General features: G+C 37.5%; 1 protein-coding gene across 2 annotated transcripts in view; it reads left to right on the top strand.

The window, feature by feature from the left end:
- Positions 1–7,339, top strand: part of TBC1D8B (TBC1 domain family member 8B) — a 56,203-nt gene extending 48,864 nt beyond the window's left edge. For both annotated transcript variants that reach the window (XM_027609466.1, XM_027609465.1), the window contains 4 exons: positions 592–675; positions 1,719–1,775; positions 2,781–2,878; positions 4,749–7,339. In XM_027609466.1, the coding sequence (XP_027465267.1) occupies positions 592–675; positions 1,719–1,775; positions 2,781–2,878; positions 4,749–5,144 (635 nt within the window). In that variant the 3' untranslated portion in view covers positions 5,145–7,339. The remainder of the gene's footprint in view (positions 1–591; positions 676–1,718; positions 1,776–2,780; positions 2,879–4,748) is intronic.
- Positions 7,340–14,450: the final 7,111 nt, after the last annotated feature.

Below are 14,450 nucleotides of genomic sequence, written 5' to 3'. Positions count from 1 at the left end.
CAGTTGCTTAACCAACTGAGCCACCCAGGCGCCCACCAGGAACCATTCTTTACCAGACCAAAACTCTAAAAGCTATCTTTGACTCTTCACACACTGAGATCACAAACAGAGCATTAAAAACCAAAGATAAACCACCTAATAATTTAATTATGGAGGACTTTACATTGTCAAGTCAAATTACTGTTGGAATGTTTAATGTTGCCATGGAATGAATATGCTTTCGGTAGGGGATCAAAAATGGAAAGAAAAACCACTGTGTATCTGTTACAGCACTCAGCTTCATGTTTGCCTTATTATTGAAGATGTTCTTAAATGACTGAGGTTACATTTTCAGAGATTTCAAAATGCCAGATTTTCTTATTTCAACTTGTAATGGCTCTCAGAAGACTATTAAGAAGCAAGTAAGAGAACTAATAGAACTCAGAGTGATCAAGTACTTCTTGTTATTTGCTATAGAGTAGAACCTCTTCTACATTTCTTCACATGTGTCTTTCTTATAGTGACCTTTTATTTAACTCTCTGCCCCCAGATTTGCTTGACCCGTTTCTGTCCCTTATTGTTAGTAAATTGATTTGGGTTATCTGTTTTCAGCTTATACTGAAGTGAAATCTAAGGACCCTTCAAAAGGAGATGAACTTTCCAAGGAAGAATTACTTTATTTCAGTCAGCTCCATGGTAAATATCTGTTTAAAATGTATCTTTTTTTGATGATTAGTCAGAGATCTTCCTGGCTTTAAATAATTTTTTACCCAGCTACCATTAATAAAATTTGAGTTAATTATACTTTATATTTCTTTTGTGCTACCATAACACTTAGCACAGTGCTAAATGCATGGTAAGTACCCCATAAATACTTGACTAATTAACTGAAATGTGTTTTGGGTTTTGATTTATGGAATTTTTTGTCTACTGGAGGATTAGAAAGAAAAAGCATTTTGTTTCTACTTATATGGCAGAAATTTCTAAAATGTATCCCACCATTTTCATGCCTTGTTAAAATACAGTGGAAACAGTAGAATCTTTGATGATTGAAGGTCATAGCTATTATTCCAACAGTGAATACTCATTATAAATCACTGTAGGTGTAGGAGACAGGGATGAATCTGTCTCCAAGACATAATTTGGAAGTGTTATGAGCTTATTTTTGTATCCTTTGCCTCTTTTTCATAAACATGAGTGTCTTATAGAGAGATAGGTCCTGATTAATGTATGTTTATAGCTACTATATGTTGGTGTTTGAACATTAAGTTTGAAGAAACCTTATAAATCATCTCGTCAAATCCCTTAATTTATATAGATAAGGGCACGGAGACACAAAAAGGAGAAGTGACTTCTGTAAGATTTCACAATGAGTTATTGCCACAATCAGGATTAGTAGCTCAGTCTTCTGATCTCCTGCATGCTTTTTTTTCCCCCCAATAATAAAAGTAACACAGTTTAGTTTGAAGAAGGCCACAAGGAAGAAAATACCACCAAGAAATAAGTAATATTTGTTATACTTCTAGGATTGTTTAATATAGATTTTTTTCCCAGTGTTCTTTCTACTATAAAAGTTCTTGAAATTTTGTCTTCTGATGAGAGGAGGTCATGTCAGCTAAAATTGGTTTCCTGAATTGAAGAAAATAACATGTGCCTAAGTCTTTATATAAAATATTATTTTACTTTCAAAAGGTATTTACTTGTTAAATATTTTACAAAATGCAATTGTTTTCCTCTAGTTTCTAAGCCTGCAAATATGAAGGAAGCAGAATCACCAAAAAACAGCCCTGAAAAAGGTACTATGATTAGGAATATCATTTAGCTTAAGTTACTGTTTTTGTGAATAGGGTTAGCTACAAAGGCAAATAGTAGATTCCCTTTAAAGGCTATTGATTTGTCCTGAGAGCCTTTTCACTTTTGTGTTAGTTTAACAATTTAGTCTTTCTTGTCTTGATACTTAAGTCTCACAACTTAGAGTACATGACCCATATTCATTTTACTATTTTGAAAATTATTATGTTGAATTACAAGAGTTAGTAGATAATAAAAGAAATTTAAACAGAAGTCTTCATACCCCCACTGAACTCCACCCTGAAGTAAATGTGAAAGCATTTTTTTCTGTATCCTTTCCGGACCCATTTCTATGTATACACAAACACATATAGACATCTCTTTTATAAAAAAAGAAACATTCCATAAATACTGTTCTACAATTTGCTTTTTCAATTTTGTGATATATCATGGACATTTTCATGTCAGTACATTTGGATACAACACCTTCCCTAGGTTGTTAAGTGTATCTACATAGTTTTCCAATAAGTCTCAAGTAATTATTAATAGTCACATTAATTATCTTCATTAAACTCTTCAAATGAATGAATGGATAGTAGTATTTTGAGATTTTTTAAGAAGAGCCACCATAGACCACTTCAGAATCTGCATATTAAGAATATCATATAGAAGCTATTTTAAACTTAATAGTATGCATGAGAACATCTACATGAAATTTACATTGTCAAGCCAGAGTGTACTGTTTAATCTAAAATGTGTCCTTCTCCCTCTCTCTTCACATCTTCCCTAATCCCCAGCCTTCCCAAAGTAAAAGTTTTAGTTTAATGGAACTAGAGAACATATTCTGAAAACCAGTGGGTGAAATAAAAGATAAATTCAGATAATTTTCTGGGTTATTTAAAGGTAGAATCTTGTATTTTAAATAATTTCCAATTGTAGTTATTCCTTCTGAGATTTGGGGAAATAAAGTGAACTGTTCATTATGAAATGGTTTTATTCCACTCATACAGGCAAAGAGAAAGTTGATATTCAAGCATATCTAAGTCAATGGCAAGATGAGCTTTCCAAAAAAGAAGAAAACATTAAGGATTTACCAAGAATGAATCAGGTATAGTATTTTCAAAGAAAAAATTCTAGGTTCTTGTTTGTTTTTATGAATGTGGATGTATCCGACTCTAAAATAGTTAATAATACTATTACAAAAATAGTTAAGTAATCTATGTATCATCTCTGTAAGCTTCAGATGAGCACAGAAGAGTAGGAGCAAATTTTTAAATGATTTCTTACTTTAAGCACTTAAATGCACTTAGTGTTTCAGAATAGTTCCTCTGCTATGACAACATTTGTGACTATAGAACAGATGTATGTATAAACATACATTTCAGTGTTTCCTATTTCCAGCTTTATTAAAAGTGTTCATTTATTCAGTAAACATTTTTTTTAGTGCCTACTAGATGACAGACCCAATGTTAGGTACTAGGAATAAGAAGTTACTAAAATAGGTCACATGCTGGTTTCTAATCATCTTGTATTTGAACCTGCTCGAACAATACTAATGACTACTACTTGACACAATTCTAAAGCCATCTCTTAAACACTGTTCGGTCTGTTTATGTTCTTATGTTTTTTAAATTAAAATCTATTGGTGATTAGATACTGAGGATTCCCAGAACTTTACCAAAATGAGAACTATCAAATAGCGGTGTTCCTCGTGGACTGGCTAATTTGGTAGCTGAATAAGTACTTTTTAAAATGAATTAATATGATTTTAGTCTAAAATTTTTTATAAATAAGCAGTACTACAGACTAAGGTAGAAAGAGAAATAAAACTTAAGAGTTTGATACTATTTATTTTGATTAAGTACATCCTTTGCATTTGCTTTTATTTACAGATAAACTTTTCTGTTAGGATGATTGACTTACTGTGTTAGAATTATTTTTTTTAATTGACAGATTCTTTTAGGAATGTCTATGGATTATTAGGGGCAATTAGCAAACACAACGGTTTATTTCTCCACTTGGGTCCCACCTCAGCCTTTAAAGAGAAACATGTCTAAATGGGCCCTGTGGAGCTACCTTGTACTGCTAGATAGTTCCCAAAACATTCTTCCATAAATTTAAGTCGTCCTAGTTGAGCTGCCCACACTGTAGCCCTTGAGAGTGATCTCCTTATTAAGCCTTTCATTAATATTGATTAATGAATGAATGATTAACATGTAAGGAAATAGGTGAATTTGCCTAATTAAAAGTACCACCGGGGCGCCTGCGTGGCACAGCCAGTGGTTAAGCGTTTGACTCCTGGTTTCAGCTCAGGTCATGATCTCAGGGTCCTGAGATCAAGCTCTGGGCTCAGGAGGGAACCTGTTTCCCCTCTTCCTCTCCCTCTGCCCCTCCCCCCTCGAATAAATAAATAAAAATTTTTTTTTTAACAAAAGTACCACCTACAGTCTTCTGGGTGGCTCAGTTGGTTAAGCATCTGCCTTCCGCTTGGGTCATGATCCCAGAGTCCTGAGATCCAGCTCCTTGCTCGGTGGGGAGGCTGCTTCTCCTTCTCCCTCTGCGGCTCCCCCTGCTTTGTGCTCTCTCACTCTCGCTCTTTCTCAAATAAATGAATAAATAAAATATTTTAAAAAAAAAGTACCACCTAACATTGAGGGAATGATGGCAGGTAAGCTGCCCAAGAATTATTGTGTGTGTGTATATGTGTGTGTGTGTGTGTGTGTGTGTGTGTGTGTGTATAATGTACTGCTATTAGGCAACATATGGGAAGATTTAAAAGGCATTTTAAAGGGCATTTTCTTCCATGGTTTATACCCATCTTTCTAGAACCAAGATTTATTTGTTTTGCTTTTTTTTTTAACTTCTATGGTGAGGGTTAAATGGTACAAATTCTAAATAGGAGACTGTTTACTTCTAAGTTCTCTTTCTTTTTGCTAAGTCTAATATCAAATGTGGTAATTCTAACTTATGTCTTTCAGTCACAATTCATTCAGTTTTCAAAGACCCTATATAATTTATTTCATGGACACCCTGAAGAAGAGTCGTTATATCAAGCCATTGCTGTTGTAACCAGCCTTTTGCTCAGGATGGAAGAAGTTGGAAGGAAACTACATAGCCCTACAGCATCAGCCAAAGAATTCTCTGGTACAGTCTGTGCTTCTGGAGGACCCAGTGAGGGGAAAACAGAGAGCCACTTGAAGAAAGATCCCTCCTCTCTGAGGGAAGAACCTCAGTGGTCATTTGCATTTGAACAGATTCTTGCGTCTTTGTTGAATGAACCAGCATTGGTGAGGTTTTTTGAGAAACCCATAGATGTAAAAGTGAAACTAGAAAGTGCAAAAACCTCTCAGTTAAGCTGTAGAACCAAGATATAAATCTCTTAACAGGAATTGCCTATTATAGACAAGTTTACTAAGATTCCTATAGCTGTCAGTTTGATTCTTGGGAATAGGGATCAGGGATTTATCTTGTTACCAATGTGCTTGAAGGTTAAAAAGGAAAAGATATGTGGAAGCACAATAATTCATTGCTTTGTGGTAATCTCTAATTTTGATATTCTTCATTACAAATGAACTTTTTATAGTTCACATGATATGCACTATCAGGGGAACATGCTAAATGTTACCACCAGAGGGCACTACCATATCACTTTTAGTAAGAAAATGCCTAATTTGTTCTGCTATTTACATATGAATTACTGACGATTTTGAAAATGTGATGTTATGTTTGAGTATTAGTGATGCTGACATGTCATCGATAAACCCTACTTTCTAAATTGCCTCAGTGCTATTAGAATGCTTTAGAAATCCAGGCTCTTAGATCTATAGCCTTAATTATCTAAGGGATTACCATACAGGGACCTCATTTTCAAGTTATCTAACTGAAATAATACTAACTTTTTAAAGTTAATATCATTCAGTTTTCTAATAATAAATGGTTTTTTAGTAACTTCTACATTCTTCCTACCTGAGAGCAGTTCAGAAGCTGCTGACACACTTCTAACTCTGTGACTGATAAAAACAAGTCAAGAACTCAAAATTCTGGGATTATTATTATAAGGAGAAACAATATTGGATTTAATTTTAAGCTGGATAAAGCCAGTCTCTTCAGAAGGGTTAAGAAACAGTTCAGTTAACTATATAGGTCTCATTAGACTGTGCAATTACTTGGAATTCTTCTGAGCACTGCTGTTTGTGGCATTTGTCTCAGAGTAGCCTGTGACTGCTTTGGTTCTAGCTTTAGATTTTGAATTTTCACCAGTCATGTTTTAAGCTACATTAGATAGACTGAATTACTGTGTTAGTCTGGCAAGTTCATAAAGTATACTTGTGTGTAATAATAGTTAAGGTAATTGCTGGTGTCTATCTAAAACGTTTTGACCATCTATCTGATTTAGATATGTGATTTCTATATTTTATGCTGCTTATATTTCAGTCATTACAATGAAAGCCCATTTAGAGATGATGGGCTTTTGTTAGCACTTTAAAAAAAAAACAAACAAACAAGCAAACCACACCTATTCGATCTTCTGTGCTATTTTAGACAAGAGCAATTTATTAATCAATTGACTTAGGAGATTGTGGGGAGAGATCATCCATTGGAGCTGCTTTTTTCACAAAAGGCTTTGGTTTTAAGCCCTTTGACTTTTCAAATATGAAACAATAAAAGGGCAAAAATTCTTTAGAGTAACCCAAGATGACGCCCTTTCTGGGAAGGAATTGGTGTAGTCAACCTTTGACAAGAGTCCACTGTGAACAAGGCCTAACACAAAGGGTTTCATCATCACAGAATGTTATTTTCAAAGAGATTCAAGGATTTTAAGTTGATCCTTTAAATTTCATAAATTGGACTTGGCCAAACACTTAATAGTGTTGTCTTTAAAATGATTTGGTCAACTTTTTCTTTTCAAGGAAATTATCACTTAAAGATACAGTTGGTAAATAAGCATCTATGCCTTTTCTCAGAAATAATTTGCTGAAATGTATCCAAATTTTAGAGTTTAGTTAATAGTTTATATGTAAACTATCATACATCTGCTATTTTGCAATGATTGTTAAATTATAGTAGGTCTAGAAAGACACAAGGTTCTGTGCTTATATACAAAGGTACTATTGCACATACTCTGTTGGATATTTTGTCAATTATATTTACAAAAAAAGATACTTTCTTAAGAGCATATGTTATTAATATTTGATATGATTTTAAAGTCTGAATATTGAAGTTTAACCTATATTAATAAAAATTGAATACTTAGATTTTTGAATTGCAAAATGATTATAAATGGAAGTTTAAAAGGCAAACATTTATTTTCTGAGTCTGCAAGAGAAATAAGATGAACACATAGTTTTATAGTTGCTACCTTGTTAAGCAAATGAGTTGTTCTTAATATTAAAAATCTTATGTAGTTGTGTTGAACTGAACCACTGCATTATACCTTATACATTAAATTAAATGTGTTATAAGGTGGCTTTACTTGTCTTTATAAAAATAACTATTACAGGGGTGCCTGGGTGGCTCAGACGTTAAGCATCTGCCTTCGGCTCAGGTCATGATCCCAAGGTCCTGGGGTCGAGCCCCTCATGGGGCTCTCTGCTCAGCGGGGAGACTGCATCTCCCTCTCCCGCTCCCCCTGCTTATGTTCCCTCTGGCTGTCTCTCTCTCTGTGTCAAATAAATAAAATCTTGTAAAAAAATAAAACAAATCTATTACAGTAAACATGAAAAATTGTTTACTAAAAGATATTACTGTTATTTATTACAATGTATTTTTATTTACACTTAATTCAGTTATCACTTGAGGACTTCTCTATTAGTTAAGGTTAGGTTGCAGAGAACAGAATTCACTCTAATTAGTTAAGGCAGAAAAGATTTATTACCAGACATGAAGTGGCTTACAGAATTATCAAGGGGACTGACTCTAAATTGAACTTTCAAGAACAACTTCCAAAACTACACCACAGAACCAGGCCACCAAGGGAGTTGCTAATTCTTCTGCGATTAGGAAACTGCTGCTTCCTGCTACCATGATGAAAAGCCAACACCACAGCTGCTACTTACAGATCCATGCTCCACCTGCTATGATTTATACCAGCAGAAGAGATGCCAAGGATCCCACCTCTCACCACCCACACTCTAGTGACTAAATTGCAATAGAACAAGCAAACGTCTTCGCAACCATGTTTACCAGCAGAAATGGCAGAAGCATAGCCTTCACCTCCCTTCTGCCATTCAAGTCTCAAGAGTATGCATCTGAGTGACCTATAATATATCCAGAATCCTAGTTGCAAGGGAATCTGGAAAATATCCTTTTAGCTTTTAAGCCTCTGCAGTACAGGAAGGTACACTAAGAGGCTAGAATGGACATTGAGCACTGCATTTGTTTTCTATTGCTGTGTAACAAGTTACCATGTCACACATTTATTATCTCACCATTTCAGTGGGTTAGAACTCTGGGCTCAGCTTAGCTGGGTGCTGTGTTTAGGCTCTCACAAGGCTGCAACCAAAGAATCAGCCAGGCTGGTTCTCAAGGAAAGGCTCAACTGGGGAAGAATCGACTTCCATGCTTACTTAGGCTTTTGGCAAAATTTATTTCCTTATGGCTATAGGTCTGGAGGCGCCAGCTTCTTGCTGTTAGTCAGTCAGAGGCTGTCCTCAGCTCCTAGAGGCTTCACTCAGTTCCTAGCAGCTGCCCTGAATTTCTTCAGGCTGCCCACAGTTCCTTGCCATGTGGACTTCCCCAAAATGGCCACTTACTTCATCAATCTAGTAAGGAGTGTCTCTAGAACAAGACGGTATTTTATATAATGTAACATCTCACAGTGGTGGCATCTCATCCCCTTTGTCAAATTCTGTTGGTTAAAGGCAAGTCACAGGCCCTACGCACTCTCAAGGGAAGGTTACACAGTGACATGTACATCAGGAAGCAGGGACCATAGGGGGTACTCCATAGAGTCTGTCCACTACAAGTACCTATCTATGTTATCCACCTCTTTTACCATGCAACATACCCTTCTTCCCATATTTATACATAAGAGCTAATAGCATCAATGGCCAGCTGCTGCCTGTCATGACCTAAATCCTCATACAAACAAAAATACATTAATCCTCTCTCCTGAGGGAAGATCCAAGTTTCTATTTGGTCACTTGGATCCATGGATGAGTGATACCTACTTGTCCTAATTCAATCTCAGTCCCATCTTGATATCCTGTAACGTGAACTAAAAAAAAAAGTTAATTACCATAAAACTCGCCTTATATAAAACAATAGAGGGAAAGTAGGGAAATAAACTGATTGCTATATGTAATTATGTACCTTAAAGAGAAAGGGAGAGACTATGGGTAGCTACTATGGTCCTCATTTCTGCAACTAGTCATGAGGCCGTGGTTGCGTTTTATTTTTTTAATTATCACACAATAAATTAACTTCCTTTTGCTATACACTTCTATGAATTTTAACACAGGTATATATTCCTGTAACCATCATCACAATTACAGTACAGAACAGTTCCAGCACCCCCCAAACTCCCTCATGCTATTCGTTTATAGTCACACTCTCCTCCCACCCAACAACCACTCATGTTTTCTGCCCACCATATAAAAGACCAGATGTTTGCTTTCCCAGAATCCCCACCTCCTGTGGCCCTGTGACCAAGGATTGCCTAATCAGATGCTTCTGCTTGGAATTTCTTAATATACAGCAGAGCATGATGGAAAGTGAGGTATACATTCTGGTGGCAGTGGTGGCATCCTCACATTAACATTCTGGTTCTGACATAGGACTTAAAGTGCTTTTGGATGCCCAGACTTTATTCTCCCTTTTGGGGAGAGCTTCTTAGTGGACCCATGAGCTCAACAGTTCAATAAAGTCTTTTTCCACTTTTCCAGCCAAAATCCGTTTCTTTGGCTATTTAAAGTAAGACTGATACATATGACACTGGGAGCCCTATACCACTAGATCCCTCAAAGCAACGCAAACAAATTATCCCGGTAGCTACATTCCTCGGCTTAAAATCACCAGTAGAAGGGTGTTTTATCCTTCATCTCACATTATACTGCAACTTGTTTCTATTATCAGAACCACATCTTTCTCCTATCCTAGAAGCATCAAGCAATAGATTTCCTAGCTTCTAATTCTACTTGTCTTCCTCTGCAGGTAATGTCTCCTTTATGGCTGCTTTTAAGACCTTGGTCTTTCCGGTGTCCTGCAGTTTCTTATGATTTATGTAGATTTTTAAAAATCCTGTTTGGGATTAATGATTAAATTTTGATAATCAACTATCATTCCCCAAGACCCATGTACCTTCTGCACCAGCCAAACAGGCAAGTTAAATGAGGATGTAATAGAAATCCCTCTCCCGCCTCCCATATGACTACATACATCCCTTATATCTTTGATGGGCACTCATTTCTGTGATTTCCCCAAGGATACAGTATTGACAGGTACAGCAAACCCTTCGTGGCTCTTCCTACCATAAATAGTCCTTACTACATTGGTCAGAGAGAAAATGTGATAGATCTGTCAGTTGCTGAGTATGGCTATTTTATTTCTTTTTAATATTTTATTTCTTTGTCAGAGAGCACAAACAGGGGGAGTAGCTGGCAGAAGGAGAAGCAGGCTCCCCGCTGAGCAAGGAGCCCCATGGGGGACTCAATCCCAGGACCCTGGGATCATGACCCAAGCCGAAGGTAGATGTTCAACTGACTGAGCCACCCAGGCATCCCTGAGTATGGCTATTTTAAATATACATCCATAAACTAAGAACTAACCATATGAATATTTGCAGATCCACTGGACCCACTGTAGATGGATTCAGGATAAAATTCTGTCTCTTGACTCCGTAAGCCCTGACTCTCACCAGTAGATGACAATTGTATTCTAAGTGGCCCTGGATAAGTGTGAATTCAACGTCAGTGTCCAGTCTCTGAAAAGTATGAGTATTTCTAGTTGCCCAGTCATGATTACCCTGGTAAATGGCCATAGGCCCCTCTGGCCAGAAAGAAAAAGGAAAGCCAGAAAGAAAATGTACAACATGCTTATGGTATTCATTGTGGAGTCCTTCTTCAAGTGTACCTGGCTTTCCCTTCAAGGGCCTCTGGGTATGTGAACTGACTCAGGCCTGCAAACTGGGGTAGAGGCCATGAATCTCCATCACAGTGACTTAAATTAGATCTTTGTTCACCAGACACATATTTTGGCTATACGGATCAAGTAAAAAATAAGTAGGCTGCTCATTTATTTCCATCTAAGGAAACTGAAGAACAGTTAGCCACTACCAAACTACTCTGCAAGTCAAAACATTCAGATTACATCTCTGGCCATGCTTCTATCACATTAACCATGCTCACCCCATCTCTTGTCATTAAGTGCTGCCACTTCGTCTTTGCCAGTCTAAGATCCCCTTATTGAAATTAGCAAGTTCCTTTCAGTGGCAGCATCTCTCATTTTTATCCCTGGCCTACTGAAGAGGAATAATATAAACTGTAGCGTGTTTTGGGAATAATAAGGCTCTTCTCATAAATATATTTTTCAATGCCTTGGGAAAGAGAACATCCCCTGGGTCCTCTTGGGAGACATAGTTAGGATGTAGGTTAGTGAGTCATATATCATAAATGTACTCCATTGTTTCTATTTCCTTGTCTTTGGAGTATCTCCTATACATTATACCAAGGAATATCTGGCATATCAACTTTATTTAATATGGGCTAGTTTTTAGCCTTTGGCTTCAGTCAACTGAGCAAAAAAGAACCACTTCCAACTGGGCAAACTAGTAATTTTTTTTTAAAGATTTTATTTATTTGACAGAGAGAGATAGCGAGAGCAGGAACACAAGCAGGGGGAGTGGGAGAGGGAGAAGCAGGCTTCCCGCGGAGCAGGGAGCCCGATGTAGGACTCGATCCCAGGAACTTGGGATCATGATCTGAGCCGAAGGCAGACGCTTAACGACTGAGCCACCCAGGCGCCCAGGCAAACTAGTAATCGAATCCAGAATCTCTAGTAAGTATTCAGGTGTTGATATATTTGACCTAATCTAAAATTACATTCCTTCCTCCATGGTATAGTATTCTCAAAATACATTCCTACACATATTCTGCAGATTTCTGCCACTATAAATTAGCAAAATTCTGTAATTATCTCCTCCCAGTTCAGACTTTTATTTGTATCCTTGGAGCAATTCTGTGACCTATAACTAGTTACAGGTCTGGAAGCAATGAGAGGAGGAAGGGGTGGTACCTGAGGAAAATTGACATTCCCTTGCAAGTAGCTTCAAGCAAGCGAACATTCCCTTCAAGCAACATTCCCGAGCTGGTTCAAGCAAGGCAGAACCAGCCTCATCAAATAGCATACTTCCACGGGCAAGTAAGGCTCATTGGTGAAATACTTAGAGTCATCTGAATTCACTCAAGTGTCCCCATTTCTATTCTAGGTTGTCTCTCTAATCAAATAAATGCCCTTACTTTCATAAAAGTGACCTGACAAGGCTGTGAGTTCAGCACATACTGTAATTGAACAACCCATGGGATCAGACTCTCATTTTCAGCTATGTCAGCTCTACTGCAACAAGGGGTAAGGGAATAGAAACTCCTAGTCCTCTTTTCTTTGAGCTTAGAATTTAAATCCTGCGATTGCCATTTTCTTTCTTAAACCTCTAGAGCACAGTTAGAAGTTATTCTACTCCACAGTCTTTGGGTATCATTAGCACCAAAATAATCTGTAGTAGCAGTTACCTGGTCTATCAAGCCTTGCCTTCAATAGACACTTCATGGTAAATGCCCACTTGTGATAATTTGATTGGTTTGCCATTATGTGCCATAGACTATCAACATCCCATCTTCTAATATTAACAGTATCATCACTGCTTTCAAATCCAATCATGCTATCTAATCGATCTGAGTTTCCCAGTTTCTTGAAACGCTATTGCCTTTAAGCACTCCTGCTACTACATTCTTTATTGGTCAGGGTTCAATTTTAGAGAACAGAAGCCACTATAGCTGGTCTGAGGAAGCAATTTATTACAGGGTGTAAAATGGCTTAGAGAGTCATTCAGGAGAGCTGTAGAAACAGATGCTGAGCCTTCAAAATGACTCTCAAAGCCACATCACAAAGCTAGGCCATCAAAGAGTGCTGCTTGTCTCTCCATACCATCAGGAAATTTCTGGTTCCAGAACCGTGTTACTCTTGCCACAATTGGGAAGCCCTTACTATTGCTATCAGTTCCAGAAACATGCCACCTATAGTACAACCTGCACCAGCAAAATGGGTGCCCTGTCACTGCCTCTGGACTCCCATGTAGTTAATATCTAGACCATGGGACCTCTGCTAACCCTCCTGAAGAATAACTAAACCAACTCAACCACTGTGCTTCTCAGCACAGGCAGCAGAAATGAAGCAAAAGCCATATTACACCTTCTGAATCGCATGCCCATGCATCGGATTAGCTGAACCTAAATCATATTCAGAGCTTCAGCTGCAAGGAAGTCTGGGAAGTGTGTTTGTATGTATACTTTCCATCACCTGCATTACAGGTTACACTCTAGGATGAGGATGGAATGGAGCTGAACGCCAAGTCACAGTATCTACCCTAGCTTTCATCAAAGACTTAGTATATTTGGCTTGAACCCCAATTCCAGGATCACAGGAAGCTCAGAGTTCTTTCTGTGATTTTGTCTCTATTTTCTTACGTTTCTCTGAATCATTCTCTGCTTCTAAATGCACACAGGCTTCCTGAGGCCTCTAATCAGAACCTGGCCCAAAACTCCAGCCCTCCACCATCTTCTAAAAGAAATCAAATCACACTTAAGCATATGATGACTTATGCATTCCGCCCCCCAAGATTTGTGAGGTTATAGGGGAGAAAGGCCATATCAAGGAGCATATAGCCATCTGCCATCTCATTGGGCCTCTTTTTTCTCACTTTCGCTTCAAGCTGATCCCTCAAGTTCATAACCTTCCACAAGTCCACACTCCACATATGACTGTCCCTGCCATTTGAAGCACTATGAGAAGCATAGGACCCTTCTTCTGCTCTGGGCTATTTCTCTTGTATGGTGAAGCCCACAAGTCCTATGTACAATTTCTTCAGGCTCCCCTGAAATTCCAGTAAATAAAGTAGTTTTTTTCATTTCATTATTGGTTACATATTTCATTAACTGTTATTGTTCTAATTTGCTAATCTTGTATCTTATGAAGAGTAGCTTATGTCCTCATGTTTTCAAAAGGAGTAAGAAAAGGAGAAAGAGCCAAAGACCAGTCACTTTAAATAAGACATGAGAAATATTTCGTTCATCTCCACCTCGGGGACTTGGCTTTTTTACATCATTATTTCAGTAATTTATTAAGAGTTGCTACCTATTCCCTGGTGACTCATTAATGGTATCCTAAGCATCTCCCTTTAACGAGTGAGACTTGCTCACTTCCTTGCTTACCACTCCTGGAGGAATCTCCTCACATGATTAAAATTGAAAATTGGGATTAGCAGTGGCTCTCTTCTTCCTGTTTCGTAATTTTCAGATGCCCAGGCTAATTGTTCCTCTCCTAAGCCAAGACCCAAATCAACAATATGAAAGTGGATGAATTCCAAATACTGGCTTTTATCTGATTACCAATTTCTAAAGAAACAAATACATAATATGGGTCAACTTTTTTTTTCTTTTTCTTCAAATTTATTAGATTTTTAAACAATA

Source organism: Zalophus californianus, chromosome X (genome assembly GCF_009762305.2).
Source record: "Zalophus californianus isolate mZalCal1 chromosome X, mZalCal1.pri.v2, whole genome shotgun sequence".
Lineage (NCBI taxonomy): Eukaryota > Metazoa > Chordata > Mammalia > Carnivora > Otariidae > Zalophus > Zalophus californianus.
The sequence above is the reverse complement of the archived record's forward strand: the minus strand, read 5'-3'. Positions and strand labels throughout refer to the sequence as shown.